The sequence below is a fragment of the Silene latifolia genome, unplaced genomic scaffold, assembly GCF_048544455.1.
Source record: "Silene latifolia isolate original U9 population unplaced genomic scaffold, ASM4854445v1 scaffold_277, whole genome shotgun sequence".
Classification (NCBI taxonomy): domain Eukaryota; kingdom Viridiplantae; phylum Streptophyta; class Magnoliopsida; order Caryophyllales; family Caryophyllaceae; genus Silene; species Silene latifolia.
The window spans coordinates 180,537-197,440 of NW_027413219.1; the positions used below are offsets into that span (position 1 = coordinate 180,537).

Here is a 16,904-nt window from a genome sequence, read left to right on the forward strand (position 1 = left end):
ATTTGCACGGGTTCTAACTAGTTACGCATCATAGGAATAAGTACGACAAATAAATTCATAAACAACAACAATTAGTTCATAACACTCAATTGAATCGCTTGCATCAGACTATCTATGCAACACAATGTGTCTCGCATAATCTATGATGTTGATTTACTTCTTTAATATGATTAAGGTGCATAAATAATCCTTCATGAAATCCTAATTGCATAAACTAACCCTAATAGTATTTATATCTAATTAATTTGATAAAAAAAATTCCGTATATGATTAAGTTGCATAATTGATTAGAACAGATTGCTAGTTCAAATATCAAAGTTGAGATACATAAACGTTGAATTTGATTAATTTTTTAGAGAAAAATTAAAAGAGAGAACTTATTTTTTGTTTCCAAGTAAAAAGTATAGTGTGGAAAAATTATGGCAAAAAGTACGTAAAAAACGTACATAAAAAAACAACTCCGTTTTCAAAATAGAGTGCAAGCACGGCACCGAAGAGAACATTCTGTTTTAATTTTTTTGTTTGTCGTTCTCTCTCCTCACTGTAGATGACAAAAATCCAAGTCGTCTTAGCTAACATCAGTATTATTAGCCTTGAATATTTTATTTTAATCCCACAAAAGTCAACTACCAACCTATTGCTACTATTCTACTATTACTCCCTTTTCATACCGTTTCTTCCCAAACTAATTTGATTAATTTAATAAAATTCTCCCATTCTTATCAAAATTCTACCCTAACACTAACACTACTAACTCCAATTCCAAATTTCATCTTTAATAATCTTTATCCCCCAATTTCACCTACCATACATAATTTCACAATTTTGAAACAAATATCAACCAAAAGCTTTCAGTTTTGAAACGAATATTTTCTTTGTGGGTCAATCTCAATATACCCTATTTACCTTTTTTTTTTGCAAAAGATTCACTCTTTCTTTTCTGGGTAATTCACCCACAATTTGTCTTTAATAATATTCAGAAAATATTATATTTCTGTATAATTAATTTGAAATGGGTGTGAATATGATTAGATGGAGGCCGTGGCCTCCAATTAAATCGAAAAAATATGAGGTTAAAATTGTGGTGCGTTGTATAACAGGCTTACCAACAATCAGTGATGATAATGATGAAAAAATTAGGAAAATTGATGATGGGTTTAGTAAATTGAAGGTGGAGATCAATTGGAAAGGTTGCAAGACAAATGGGTTTAGATCATTCAGGAAGAAGAGTTTGAAAAAGAATTCCACAACAATTCAATCTTTGTCTCAAAACGGTGTCGTTCAATGGGATGAGGAATTCACTTCTGTTTGCGGATTTTGTGGGTCCAAGGATAAAATTGTTGACGGCGTTTTTCTTCCTTGGGAAATCACTTTTTATGTCTTCAATGTCAGTTTTTCTTTTTATATTTCATCTAATACTTTGTTGTCATTATGTTTTTTACTCTATTGTTTCTAGTCTTATTGGTTAAGACGGATATGTCCGTCTTAAATGATGAGAATTTGTGTTTATCAACACCATCATGTCTTTCTTCATGTATTTTAATCGTGTGTTGTGTTTTTGGGGCTTGGACCAGGGAAAACGTTAAGGAATTTACACACTTTCTTCGTCTCAATCATTTGTTTATTTTTTATATTCTTTGTTAGGTATTTTAATCAAATGGAAACAAATGATTGTGACGGGGTGAGTAATTCCGAATTCTGCAGAAGTCCTGTCATTTTAGGTTTAGGACATTTCTATCCTCACTTCTACTGAAAGCTGGATTGCCAAAAATTATGTCTGAAATTTTAGGTTCTCTTCAACTTCACTGTATATTAAAAAAGGGAATATGACTATTGTTCTGAAATGATGGCTGATTGAATATGTAGCTTTTTGCAATAGGCGGATCAAATTTCAAAGGTTCTGGTATATTTTTCAACTATCCTTAATAGGGAAATAGTCGTCGTAAAATGTTCATGATGCCTCTTAGAAAGGTTGACATTTAGGCTGCAAAAGTATAAGGATTTCATTCAAGTACTACTGTTTTTTCTTTTTTGGTTGTTGTTATGGAAGTAATTCCACTGTGAGATGAATTTTGATTTTTATTCCTTTGTAGATTGAGTTGCTTTGACTTTTTTTTTTTGGCTGAGTTTTAGTTTCTGAGATTTTCCTTATCAAATTTGAGACTGATCAGCCGCTTATATTTTTGGGTTCTCAGATGGATGCGAAAAAGAAGGGTCCTTTGGCAACACCTGCTGTAGTCAACCTTGCCGATTTTGTTTCTCTGGAAGGTGTTAACGAGATGAATATGGATATTCCTTTGTCAATAGTTGGTTGCAATTTCAAATGCTGCCCCTCACTTTGTGTAAGTTGTTAGGTGCTATGTTTTCTCGTTGCATGTTTTTCAATGCCGTTTTTCATGAGGATACATATTTTAGTATTACATGTTGACCATATTCGACCTTTTTTTGATGATGTAGATTTCTCTTCAGTTGACGGAGTTAAAACCTACCAATGAACCTCCAGGTGAAGTTCAGAGACCAATCTTGTTTGCCCCGCTATCACCCTGTTTTGGTGGACCTTCTCCGTCAATTAATAAAGAGGAAGGTTCTACATTTAAAGCTGGTATGAGGAAAGTCAAAAGCATGACGAATTATGTTTCATCTAAAAAATCCAAGAAGGCATGCCATGGGGAAGTCAGTAGCGACAGCAAGTTCTCTACAGGAAGTGATTCAGATGACAATTACCCCTTTGACACCGACTCATTTGATGATAGTGAAGAGGGTGAATCCGAGGAAAGTAAAGAGAATATCAGTGTTGAAAAGTCATGTGGTTATGGCAATTTGGTCCATGTTAATTTAGCTGGGAGAGCTCTTGATCTGCGGGTTAATTGTGAAGATGATGAGTTAGTTTATTATAGTAATAAGCGGCTAGATGTAGACAGCTCACCTACTCAAGATTTGGACACATCTGTATCTGAGCAATTGCTGAGGCAAAGTCCAAAATTTGGGATTTTAGCCTGGAGGAAAAGGAAATTGAGTTTCAAAGCCCCTAGGGTCAAAGGGGAGCCATTGCTGAAGAAAGATTATAGGGAAGAAGGTGGAGATGATATTGATTTTGATCGTAGACAACTTTCCCTTGATGAATCTACAACGGTATGTACCCATCCTACCTTGTAATATTTTTGTATGAAGACTATGGACCTTTTTGTTTTAGCTTATATACTTTATATGTGTTAGAAGTCATCCTAAGTATCGAGTACTATCTATCATGATATAAACCTTAATTCAAGGCTTTAATCGTAATGGTCGTCGCAGCCTAGTCTAGGTCATTGCATCTTAGTTGCAGTTGATCAAAACGCTGATGTAGTAACCATCAATACCTTGATAACTACATCGCAAACAGTTGTTTTAACCCATATTTAATACCAGTCATCTATCTTTTTTATGTCACACTCAATCTGCCAAAGGGCTATTTTATAGTGTGATTTTTGTAGGGGTGAGGGAAAAACCATATGCATCAGTTCTGAGTTCTGAGTAGGGTTGTTATTTTCGCCCCTTTTTTTCTTTTCGTTGATGAAGAAGGGGGGAAGGGGGGTAGTTCTTGCACTGTAATGCATCACAAACAACATGGAGGGTTTCAATTGAGCTAGTTCAAGTCTTTAGGGTAATGACTATCAGGATTTAAACTCTTTAAGGGGTGTGCCTGACGGTTTATCTTTTCATCTGAACCCCAAATTTGAATGTTGTATGCGTTAGCTGGTTTCTTGATGACTGTATTATATTGAAGCAGTGTGAAGAGTCAGTAGGAAGTGGATCGTTGTTCTCCGAATTTGGGGATGATAACTTTGCTGTTGGAAGTTGGGAGCTGAAGGAGCTATCGAGTCGTGATGGGAGCATGAAACTGAGGACTCAAGTATTTTTTGCCTCCATCGACCAAAGAAGTGAAAGAGCTGCTGGCGAAAGTGCCTGCACAGCTTTGGTAGCTGTTATTGCGGACTGGCTTCACACTAATCGAGGAGAAATGCCAATAAAGTCTGACTTTGACACCCTTATTAGAGAAGGCTCTCTCCAGTGGAGAAATCTTTGTGAGAATGAAGACTACAAGGAGAGGTTCCCTGATAAGCACTTTGATCTCGAAACTGTCCTTCAGGCTAAAATCCGTCCCCTCGCTGTTATCCCCGAGAGGTCCTTCATTGGGTTCTTTCATCCTGAAGGATTGGAAGACGAGTCCTTCCATTTCTTAAAGGACGCCATGTCTTTTGATGACATATGGGGTGAAATTTGCCAAGCGGCATTGAATCTGAACCATGCCAGTGAGCCATTGGTTTATGTGGTTAGCTGGAATGATCACTTTTTTCTTCTTAGGGTTGATTGTGATGCCTTTTATCTCATTGACACGTTAGGGGAAAGACTTTTTGAGGGCAACAATCAGGCTTTTGTTTTAAAGTTTGACGAGGACACAACTATTGAAAGGGCACCCGTTCAAACTTCCCAAAAAGATGAGCGAGACAATGATGGAAAATTTTCAAAGGAGAAGACGGGGAAAAGCGAGCCCGTGGTAGACAAGTCGGAACATGCTTCACCAGTTCAAGAGTTGGCAGTAATCAAGGTAGAAGAGTCGGGGGACGAGGATGGAATGAAGGAAGATGATATGGTGATGTTTAGAGGTAAAGAGTGTTGCAAGGAGTACATAAAGAGTTTTTTGGCTGCTATTCCAATAAGGGAGTTGCAGGTTGACATGAAAAAGGGATTGATATCTTCAACCCCTCTTCATGCCAGGCTTCAGATCGAGATTCACTACACTGCCTCGATCTTGCCGACACCTAATGACATAGCACCAGTGGCGACAGCTAATGTAGAGGCATCAATAGCAGTTGATGTACAGAATCCGATGACTTGTGATCTACAGACATCAATGATGACTGTCGTTGCTGCATAGAATGAGCATTGTGAAGGCATATACATATTGTTCATTGACTTTTTGTTTGGTTTTTTACATAGAGAGAAGTTTGTGGATGAGAGAGTAGGCTGTTATATGTGTAATCTTTTCCTTTTATTTAAGGGATTTGATTATGAAGACTCTTACCCTGTAAAGAGCAGGGTTTGCAATTGTAAGTAGAGACTTTAAACTGAAGTTTTAATGACAACTTGCAAGTGTTCGAAATTTCGAATGCATCACTTGATACTATCACAATTATAAGTATGGTCTATATGATTCATTTGGGGCACATTCTGAGCAAGTATGTTATACAAGCGCGCTTCTATTGTACAATCGTGTTTTCCTCACGTTTGTATTATTTTCTCGATTTTTTTTTTTCTTGTCATTGACGTTTTAAATGGTGATTTATGCGGAGCTCCAAATTTGATTGGAATGACATCCGGGCGTATAGAATTTTGCAAGTTTGTGCATGACATATAGAATGCACTTTCCCTTAATGGGAAGGTCAAGTATTGTATCTGCCACTAGCAAAGGAAGTAGTAATGTTATTTCATGCTAGTGGGAAAATGCAAGGCTCACAATGAAGAGCCCAAAATAGCCATTAAAACCCTCACTTTTGTACCAATTGTCTGCCACTTTCTACGTTGCTCTGTGTCACTCCTCTTCCATCTGCATGTCAATTTACTATCAGATTCTACAATTTTCGTGGACAAAAATGTTTTAAGAAAAAATTGGTTGGTGAAAGTGACGAGGCTTTCATCTCTTAAATAAGTGGTTAGGGGTTTGATTTTTTTATTTTTGTGAATGAAAAAATCAAACTTGGAAGGGGACTGCCCATTAAATAGCCTTCTCCATCCTAAAAGAGATTGTCCTAACAATCTGGGGATACTCTTTGTCAACACCAAAAAAAAAAAAATAAAATGATTCAAGACATTCCTACATCTATGATGAATATTGTTAACTACACAACAAACATTTGGGTAGCCATCCAACAAACAGTTGACCAAAATGGAGAATGTCTTGTAAAATAAGCAACAAAAGTTGATGTTTAAACATCATCCTTTGTTCATTTCAAGGCAAATGTATGTATATGTTATGTACAACTGCAGATCTTATCCAAGATGATTGGACAAGTACTAAGAATGCTATACAAGAATGAGGTTGAGCCTGGGTGTTACCAGATAAGAAACAGATATTTGGAACTATACAGTATAGTTTGCCCCCATAAACCATAAGAATTACTGACTTCATCAACTAATTGATGGTAACATTGGGTTTGACCCCAGTCCCGGACCTTCAAAATTATCAGACTCAGCTTGCTTTACCCTACCAAAGTATCGAATATGGCGTAATAGCCTGGCCAAGAAGGTGTTGTGGCATATCGTCGAGCTATCGCAGACTATAGCCACATGTTTCCGTGCCCTTGTGATGGCCACATTCATTCTCCGACTGTCCCCAAGGAACCCTACAGCACCCATTGTGTTTGATCGAACCTGCAACACAGCAACCATGAGAAGAAAAAGCAAATAACATCATTTATGGTCTTCGATAATATTCCAGATCAAGTATTCTCTTACACGGTGGGTGGACACGTATAAAGCTGTTATGACACAAAATCCACCCCGCTCCTCAGCCCATAAATCCATGAAAGATATAATGCTTCATCGCATACCCAATTACCCACCCTACTACCAGCCATACCCACTCTAACCGGGGCAGGTGTGGTATCCAGTATCCACTCCTGACTAATATTGGTGAGGAGTAATATGTACAGAGTCTTACCTATGTATTAATATAGGAGTAGATTGTTTTAGTAAGACCCACAATGAAAAACGGGCAAGAATTACATTGAGCAACTATTACTTCGAAAACGTAAGCAGCTTTGACAATTGAGGGACTTACTTTTAGTTTATTCCATCATATTCCGAAACCAAACAATAGTGTATCCACATAATATATGCACTAAATGCATAGTTTAGTGAGCATACACAGATCACAAAAGCTAGCTCAATTTGCTCAGCTGTTGAATATTTCATGGCCTCTCGATTGAGAAGAAATAGGGCTGCATTGCTAAAATATCTGGGCAAACTTATCAGAAGTTCATTCAGAAAGGAGTAAAGTTCATTTTACTTGGGTGTAAACATTTTCTAGTAGGACCTCTAACGATACTATCAGATATGATGTGTCAGTCACTGAGACTGAATTTCTAGGATGTGTGTACTTGAAGGCTTGAAGCACTGGAGCTTTTTCATGGGAAAATTGGGGCAATTCAGACTAGTTTTTATGAGAATCAGAGTCAGGGAACAGTGAAGCTCCGGCATACCAGTATGATATTTTTCATAAGAGAATGTCACCAGGAGTCGTTTTGAGATGGAGCAAGAAATGACCTGCTACAATGATGCCATTGTAGGTGTTCACTTTCAAAGTATAGTAGCTGAAACGCGTAGGGTTGAGCACGGGAAAAATCCAATCCAAAGGTGCTAGTTTGGATCGGATATGGATATGTTTACCATTGAGATAATCACAGCATCAAAACATAAGTAAGAATGACTCTTTAGGATTCGGAATTATTGGGGTGATGGAGTTCAAAACAAAGAAGAAAAGGAGGAACATGTAGCATTACTGCGACAATAGAACAATGAATCTTCAACGAATTAGACAAAAATCATACTTCCTCCTATCCATTCCAAACTATCCAATCCACTTTTCAAAGTCAAACTTGTTAAATATTGACCTCTATATTTAGTCAAATTTTAAAAATTTAAATATAAAATTGACATATTTACGTTTGTTATGAAGAGGTGTTTTGGAAAATTACAGTTTCAACAAAAAAAAAATATATATAAAAATGAAGAAAAAGGGGGTCAAAGTGTCGTCTAGTAAACTGCGAAAAGTCAAATGGGTAGTTTGGAATGGGTAGGAGGGAGTACATACAAACAACAACAAAAAATACCACTAGAACTACAAGGCGGCTTAAGAGTGAAGAAAGTTAAGAGAATGAAGGCAAGGAAACAGTAAAGAAATTTTACCATTGAGATAATCACAGCATCAGCTTCCCGGCCTTGAAAGCTATCAATTGTAGCGACCTCAACACCTCTAACCTCATCAATCTCAAGAAGTCTCTCTCTTAAGAGTTGGACTTGAGCAACATACGGAGACTGGATGGCGATCGCTTTAGGGCTCACACCTACACAATTGGTGGACAACTGTTACTGACTGTTTCCACATGAGTTGTCAACTATCAGGGGAGCACATTTTTCAAAGCAAAAGAGAACCACCTGCATAAACCAAAGAAAGGATGTGCCTTATAACAATATTTGCTTCTCCTTCATTGTAGAATGAGCCAGTCCCAGCTGGATCCATTTCCTCCTCACAATTAACAGACAAACTTCCGTAAGGCGATCTTGTATCTAGCAATAATAATGGGCACTGCGTTATCCATGTGTGCTGCAAAAAAGGAAATAGATCACATTAGGTCATGTCGTAAAGAATAAATCGACATTGTTAGGCTTGAAATAGCAGTTCCTACGGCTATAACACAAATGACCAGACTGCATTGATCTAACTATCTAGGTTGACGAGTTATGGATAAGAAATAACAATATCTGAAAAAATAAGATAACACAGAAGAACATCTACATTCTCCTGGGAATGTCAGTAGACCTGCCAAAACAGACAATGACCTTAACTGAAACCCGAATTAAACGAGAACAAAAAACACAGATATGATCCTGTACGTGAATTAGATCCGATCCGACCCGGGCACCCAATCCCAAACACCGATGGGCACAATATGACCTGATCCGCAATGACCCAACCCGAAAAAAACCTATTCCATATTGACCTACTTGAAATTAAACGTAAGTTTATCTACATAACAAAAATGAAAAACCTAATAGACACCACTAGAAATGATCTGACTTAGACCTGAAGAACCTGACCTGTGAACATTGGCCAGAATTTAACCAAAAGAAAAAAAATTGTCAGAAAGAAACCTCAGGAGCTCCCCATAACAACCCAATATAGCAAATATAAAATAGATCCAAACTAAAAATGAACCAACCCACAGTGCATAGTATACCCAAAAGTGACCCAACCGTTGTGACAAATTAACAAGTCTACAGGTAAGTCAAAGACGAAAGGGAGGAACCAGCAGTAAAGAACCTTTGTTAGAAGAACTATAACAAGATCTTGGCAATCTGATCTTATTTAGTTTACAGTAGTTGCCAAACAAGTTTTGCGTTTAAACAAACCAAATAAATGATTTTTCAATCTAAGAGTGTCATGGGAACTCACAACTCATTCGTACAGTTAAGGTTTGAGCAACACAAAATTCTCATGTACAGGGGTAAGCGATCACGGGAAGTACTAGACCTGGCAAAATTGCCTAACCTGAATAACCCGACCCGAATGTTTATTGTTGCACACTGATATTAATCCCTAAATAACTTGATAATAATTGACCCGAACCCGAAATGCGCCGACTTGATACGATCTGTGACCCTTTCGGATACTGCAATCTGATACGGTAACCCAAAACACCTGAAACACTGATACTGCAATCCTATTATCCTCCATTCTCAATGCAATATTTAGTAATAGAGGTTAATAGGATTAACTTATTGAGAGATTGTCACAGAAACACCTGTCACGTAAACCCAAAATGCCCCGACTAGATTGTCATGGAAACACCTGTAAAATAGGATAATAGGATTGCAGTACCAGTATTTCACCCGAAAAAAGGATTGTCATTTCCAATCTTTTGTAACTGAGGTTAATAGGATTGCAGTATCAGTGTTCACAGATGAGACGTTATGTAGCATAGCAGCGACGAGCATTTTTATACCATGAAACCATGGTAAGCCAAGAACATAAATTATGTGCTATAAGGGTTATTTTGCAGAAGCTATAAACACAAATAATGATGATAACTTGATGAGTAAAAATAACACATATAAACTGGCCAGAGTGTTACCTTCACAAATGGAGAATCTATTAGTAGATGAGATGACACATTGGCAGCTGATTTCAATAAGCCACCATACATTTCCTTGGAAACCCAACTAGCAATGGTATCATTCATCCGATACTGTGTTGTGAGCTTAGCAACAAGAGCTCCTCCATGCAAATTAGTCGCTCTCTCTAGCAGAGAGATTCCAAGACCACCCTCTAACGCTGTCCTCGATAGAACTACTGGAGCCAGCTGGCAATGGTCACCGGCAAGAATACAGCGTTTTCCTTGAAGAATTGAGATCCAACAAGAGGGTTCTATCGCTTGCCCAACTTCATCAATAACTACCAAATCAAAGGGCCCCAGCCTACGGAGCTGCGAATCGGCTGCTCCTGTATTGGTCGCAAGAATAACCTGAGCACTTGACAGTACCTCCTTCACTATTTCCTTTTCCTTTTTCTTCAAGTCTTTACCAAGCTGCTTTATGAGCTGACGTATACCAGCAGCTAATGAATCATCTTTGAGACAAAGACTTAGGTCTTTTCTAAGATTTGTTCTTTTTCTTTCAAATTCCAGCTTAAACTTCTGCATTTTGTTAATGACAATCTCACCTAAAGATTTTGAAGCAACAGCTGACGATATTCTTGCAGGATTACCTACTCGCACAATATTTATCCCCGTATTTGAAAGTTTCTCGACCATGTTGTCAATGGCCGCGTTAGTTGGAGCTGTCACAAGCACTTTTTCACCACGCTCAATAGAGAGAACAATGAGTTTCTTCAGCAACCCTGATTTTCCTGAACCAGGTGGGCCATGGATGAGCAATAATGGCCGTTTCTTGTTCAGACCCAAGGTGATAGCTTTTTGTTGAGACTCATCATAGCTAGTACTTCCTAACTGTCCATCTAGTTCGACACCATTCCAATCCAATATATCATTGTCCTCTAGACAATCAAGATCCTCTTTATCACCAAACAAAGTAGCCACAATGGAAATGGCTGGGTTTTTCTTCTGTAAACCATTCTTTTGAAGAATCATCAGGGCCTCACAATTACGCTGCAGAAGGATTAAATGACAAAGATTATGTCAGGAAAAAAAGATCATGTAAGAAAAGTCAAGTCTGACTGCACTAACCACTGTAAACTAAATAGAGCATGAACCAATAGTCTGTAATGTTGCACACTTGGACACATATTTTTCAGTGACCAGGTTTACCATCAAGTAACAGCTTGAGTGCTGATTTCTATAATATTACCCTAAGTTTATCCTAACAGTAGCTCAACTGTATGGAGTTCAAACTATTAGTGGCCTCATAAATTTAAAAGAAGCTTAATATGTTAAATACAGATAGAACCACAACCACTAGAGCTATAACCAAATGCCTTAAGGGCTCCCATAAACGACTCGGGGAAGGAGGGGGTGAATGTACAGAGCCTTACGCCTGAAACAAAGAGGTTTTTTTCCACCTGACCCATAATGACAATCGCGCCGAGAATTGTATCAAATGGCTACTACTTACACAATTAAATTAATAAACCAAGTTTACGCAACTAGTATTGAGTAAAAGATTGCGCATGTATGCTATATTCCACTAGATCCACATTGCAATAGTCATTATGGACAATCATCATCAAGAAGTCCATTACTTATGCTCAGCATCGCTGATTGACCCTTTTTTTTTTCTCCTGACTAGGGTTTTAAACAGGTTGTCTGATAAGGGGTAATTTTCTTGTAGTGCCCTCACGTTTCACATTCCACTTTATTGAACTGTTTTTTGAGTCGTTTCCGACTATGGTGACTTAAACTGTAGTATAACAAAAAGTTCATCTAAATGCCAAAGATTTTAAGCATCATACTTATATGTTAATTTGTAAATTTAGGTAAAAAATCATCTTCGTCTTTTTCTAATTTTGATTCTGCACTTACCTATACTCGTCGAAAGTATTAATTTAAACAAATTTCGCCTGTGCAATACTTTGTACTTATGGTTACCGAAATGGGAATTGCTCAAACAGAAGTCACCAATGTGAGGAATCGCTTAAACCTGAAGTCACCAATGTGAGAAATTGCTCAACATTTATGTCATCTAAGTGGAAATTGTGAGACAGTGTACTTCAGGCATCAAACTACTTCCACTAAAGAAGTAAGACTCCATAACAAATGTTAAGTAAAACAATGCAAACCAGAATCTCATGCCATTTGATCATGTTTATTCAGGTTTCTAGCAGTCCATCTTACCAATTACCTCATATGTTAGAGTGTCAGCCAATCCAGGGATGCGATCAAGTCGTACAAGCTTACCAAAGAGCATTGAAAATATAGCATCACCATGTCGAGACTCTAGAGCAACACTAATACTGCAGCCATCCTCCCCTAGATTGTCAACAAAACCTTGCATGCATGAAGTTGCACCTGCGCCTCTACTATCACATGTTCTCACACAGACCATGTCCCCTGGAGAAAGGGTAGTAGGTGGCAATAGATGATTGCCCTCAACTCTAAACAACACTGAATGTAATCCGCCTAATCCTGCAACAATAAAGACAACCACTTATCCTTGGTCCACAAAATGTATCCATCTAGTCACGCACTCATGCAACAAGTCTATAAAGCTTTAGTCCAAAAATGCATCTCATATTCTACAGTAAGCAAATGCCATTCTAAGCTGTACTCAGTATTACCCAATGCTAATAGCACATAGAGGTTGCTTCCACATAACCCAAGACGAAAAGTGTAAGTTCTACGTAAATGCTACTTCACAGTAACAAGAACTTACAAAAAGACACAGACACTAATCAATGAAATAATTGGCAAGTTTTGAGACTTTCGACAAGGAAGCTTAAGATACCTATTGAAGTACTAACAGCAGTCAAGTTGCAAAGCGTATCACATAGTTCTTGTTGTGCCTGCCCATGAGTGACCAAGTATTCAATAGGCCTGGAGGAGTCAGAACTGTCATCAGGAGGCATAGGGACTGCATTTAACTCCTCCTGGGTAAACTCCAGCTCAGCATCTCGTTCTATTTGGAGCAATATCGACATCCGCTTTGTGAATTGGTCAATTTTACTCTGTATAGCCGTGATCCTGTCAGATTTAAGCCCTAGAACACCAGTAGTAAGCTTTGTCTGGGAGGGCTTTCGTGCAATAGCTTTGTGCTGAACTGTTGTGTCATGCAGTCAAAGGTCACAGAAAGAGCAAGTGGCAATACCATTAAGATTGCAAATTGATTAAGGAAGCATAAGAAACAGCAAAAGTGTAGTAGCATTTAGATTGGATAAAGCAAAACCATGTGAAGGAAACGAAAGGATAGTTAACGAATAGTATAATTGCTACAAGCTGTAAAATGTAACTCAGATGTTACGGTATCTACAGTTTACATCATAACGAGTAGTATGATTACTGATTTACTTCCTGTAACATTCTACCCTTCTGCCTTCCTGTATCACAGAATTTTTGTAAATCATACTCTAAACAGTATTTAACTTTACTCTCTATATCATACTAAGCAACTTGAAACTTGGTGACCTAAATCTCATGACCACAATGATAAGCAGCTAACTCGGTTCCCGTTCAGATTATTAGAACATGACAAAGGCACTCATAATGCTACCAATAAGAGAGTAAGAGTACCCAAGGGGAGTACCAGAAAAACGCTAAAAGCATTTGTCACATTTTACCAGCTAATTAATAGATGCTAGTACATAGCAAGTAATATTAACTTCTATTTGAGCAAATTGTTATACACAAAGCAAGATGCACCTCTTAAATTAGTAACGAGTAAGCATAATCAAGGGAATTCAATGCAGTCAATTACCTAACGTTCCGCTGAATAACATACTGCGTAACTTATTTCTCATTTTCATGCTAAACTTTAGCCGATTAACTTTCAGAAATATAATTAATGAGACATTTTCATACACTAATCCTCTCAGTTCTAAACTAAAAATTTGGGTTCCTTATTTATCTCTAATTGTCCCCCTCTGGCCCTCTTTATGACTTCGTTGAAATTCAAAGTTTTGTTTAAGTTGCATGGCTGCAAATTTTGGCAGGCCCTCAATTGCATTCCTCAGTCACGCAACCAATAAATTTGTTATACTACCTCCAATCCACACCAAACTATCCTCGGATAAAACCTCAATCAGCTAGAATACCACAATTAACCAAGCCCTTTCATTAGTCGCATAATTCACTATGGTCAGAAGCAGCATTTAACATATGACAGAACAAAATAGCAGCAAAGGTTCACAAAACAACTCCGTGAAACATCAAAAGATTACAAAACAACTTATCAGAATGTCAAAAGGAGAGAAAGTACCTGAAGTAGCCAGCTGCTTGAGCAACTTCCACGCCCTCGTCTCGCGCCAATCCTCAACATGACCCTTGGCCTGCAACCCATTAAGAACATCTCTAAGCTCGCGCTGAAAGTGATCAAACAAGGTAGGATAATGGGCACAAGCCTTGAGACAAACAGATTCCAGACCAGCAGGCATGGGAACTGCACTCAAGTAAGGCTGAGCCTCAATAACAAAGGTCAGACCAGGCCCCATTTTCTGCTCTATCTCACCAAAATCGCCTCTTAACTCGGCTGCACCAAACTCAGTCGCCATAGCACTCATTCCCTGGCTTATCCACTTGACCACCGCCTTCCCCAGATCCCGTCTTCCCAATGGGTCCCCATTCTGGTTAGGTCCTCTAACAACAGCCGTTTTTGAAACCCGTCTACGTGTCCTCCTTTTCTTGCCATCTGTAGCAGTATTGCTATATGTACTAAGTGGCACAGCAGCAGTTTTTGTCTTGGTTTTGGGAGTAGTACAGCAGGTAATTTGCTGAACACTTACCAAATTCATCTTAAAGGACAAGTTTGTGAAAGACCTTGGCATAGGAATAGGGGTCGTAATGGCAGTACGGGAACTCAAATTAGGCAATTTCTTGAATGACATGGCGGAGCAGCTCGTACAAACATAGCAACAAGCAGCCTCCATAACACTTATCGCTGCAACCCGACTTCCTTAACGGGTTGCAACCTTAACGTGTCCGTTTTCCTGCAACCTAGAGCATGAAAGCAATGAATCCTAGGTAGTAGCGAAACTAAAAGTAATGTAAAAAGAGAGATGTGTAAGATGAATAAGCGGGAGATGCACGCTTGTTTTTATAGAAACGGGGTGTATTACGACTGTGATATTATTGCATAGTTTAAGTGGCTGGAATATAGAGTAAAAACGAGAAACATAATAATAAGAAGAAGATGTGCTAATTTGGTTGGCAACCAATGAAAGTGCAAGGAAACTAAATTTTGAGATGTTGTTAAAGTCTACGTGGTTAAATGATGTTCCTGATTCACGTGTGGGGAAGTAATGCACCAGCAGCACATTTACACTTGTGTGGTTCTGGTTTGCAGATCAAAGACAGCGCCAGGGTGGTTCACTACCTTCTTACAAACTCATACTATACCATTATAGGTACATGTAGATATTTCTTTGGACCACTTTAAAAGACTTGAAATTCTTCCTAAGCGTATGGCTCACATGTCACTAAATCATCTCTCACCGCCTCATTCCATCACATACGTCGGGGAGAGACTTTTCATCGGGGTTACCACATTCAAATAATCAAATTCGTAATACTCCCTCTGCCCCACTCACTTGTCTAGATTTTGATATAAAAACTAAGGAAAGAAAAGAGTACCAATTGATTATTTGATTGGTGACAAATAGAATATAAAGATCAAATTGTTCATAAAAAACATTCCCAAAATAGAAAAATAAACAATTGCTTAAGACGCCCAATAAAAACAAATGACCCAGGACGGACGGAGTATTTAACTAAACACCATATGTAATTTGAATATATAAAAGGGCTTTATTCCGCCGTTATTATTGCCACCATATCATTCATTCCTATATTTGAAGTCGTAATTGTTTATGAGGCTGTAATTGATGATATGTCACTTTCAAACCACCAACTTTAGAATCAGTTGTTGTTAGGATCCAAAGAGACAGTTGCAAAACTAGGTAGAGATAAATAATGAATCATCAAATCTTAAATAGGAAATACGGAGTAAATTGGAGTGAAGAGAGCACGTACCAGTTTTATAATGGAGGTTGTAGCCTTGGAGATATATATATGTCAACATCCAGATGTTGTCAGCTCAGCTCCCCCACCCATTTGCCCACTGCTTCTTCAATTGCCACCCTTCCCGGTCTTCTACTAATATTATAATCACCACCTACCGGTAGGCTACAACCTAACATGTGTACTTATGTGTAGAGCTGCCGGACAATGATACGATCCGAAAATGCAACACGAAATTAACGGTTTGCACCTAACACAAGCCAGCAGATACAATCGGACGGCATATATTTAGCTTATCTTGCAATTTTAGGACATTTTGTAGATCGGTTAATAAAAGATTACTTGAATATCTTGGAGTCGATTCGGAATCTGAGTAAAAAACCGTCTTCATTTTCGATTAGTACTAATAAGATAAACATTCATCCTTTCTTCTCGGAATTCACGTCTACGTGCTTTCTTGTGTGAGAATAAAACCTCAAACAAAATGACGCACTAGGTGGTGCACCCTTTTGAATTGACGCGTACAGTCATGAACCTCATCTTCTAAGTAGGTAAAATCTGTTGCGTGTTTCTGTCCATTTCTTCCCCTATTTTGTTAAAAATAAAGATCTCGGGTCTTCATAATTTAACACATTCTGGTTGATTTTCCTCCTATTTTGTTCTCCCTCTTGCATTCTAGACCGTGTTATTACTCACAGAAATTACATGTTTGATCAATCGACTACATAAACACGATTCATATCGCGGTCCGTCTCGTTGTATCTAGACTAACCAATTTGACAAACTCAATATTCACGTAATCAATCAGTCTAGTCTTAAATCCTTGATTAGTTTCAAGGGCACTCTCCACATAATTTTGGGTTACCACTCAAGCTGATTTTTACTTAATCTTGTGATACTAACATGAACGTCGAATTCTGATGGTGTTATCAACCCGTTTTAATTTTATATTTATTGTTTTAT

At 38.1% G+C, this 16,904-nt stretch overlaps 2 protein-coding genes across 7 annotated transcripts; one reads left to right on the forward strand and one right to left on the reverse strand.

Annotated features, from left to right (window-relative positions):
* The first annotated feature begins 336 nt into the window (after positions 1-336).
* On the forward strand, positions 337-5,142 carry LOC141639111 (uncharacterized). 6 transcript variants are annotated; one of them, XM_074448301.1, is made up of 4 exons: positions 337-1,387; positions 2,196-2,342; positions 2,458-3,132; positions 3,770-5,142. In XM_074448301.1, the coding sequence occupies exons 1-4, from the start codon at positions 1,013-1,015 to the stop codon at positions 4,916-4,918; spliced, it is 2,346 nt and encodes a 781-aa protein (XP_074304402.1). In that variant the 5' UTR covers positions 337-1,012; the 3' UTR covers positions 4,919-5,142. The 6 variants fall into 6 exon arrangements, with proteins under 6 accessions (XP_074304402.1, XP_074304401.1, XP_074304405.1 ...); XM_074448300.1 differs by having other exon boundaries at positions 616-1,387; positions 3,767-5,142; XM_074448304.1 differs by lacking the exon at positions 337-1,387 and adding an exon at positions 1,743-1,903.
* Positions 5,143-5,917: 775 nt separating this feature from the next.
* LOC141639110 (DNA polymerase alpha-associated DNA helicase A) lies at positions 5,918-16,422 on the reverse strand. The gene is made up of 8 exons (XM_074448299.1): positions 15,954-16,422; positions 14,185-14,918; positions 12,718-13,029; positions 12,115-12,398; positions 9,894-10,925; positions 8,197-8,365; positions 7,948-8,105; positions 5,918-6,411 (listed from the first exon to the last, which is right to left on the reverse strand). Exons 2-8 carry the CDS (start codon positions 14,849-14,851, stop codon positions 6,169-6,171), a joined length of 2,865 nt encoding a protein of 954 aa, XP_074304400.1. The 5' UTR covers positions 14,852-14,918; positions 15,954-16,422; the 3' UTR covers positions 5,918-6,168.
* Positions 16,423-16,904: the final 482 nt, after the last annotated feature.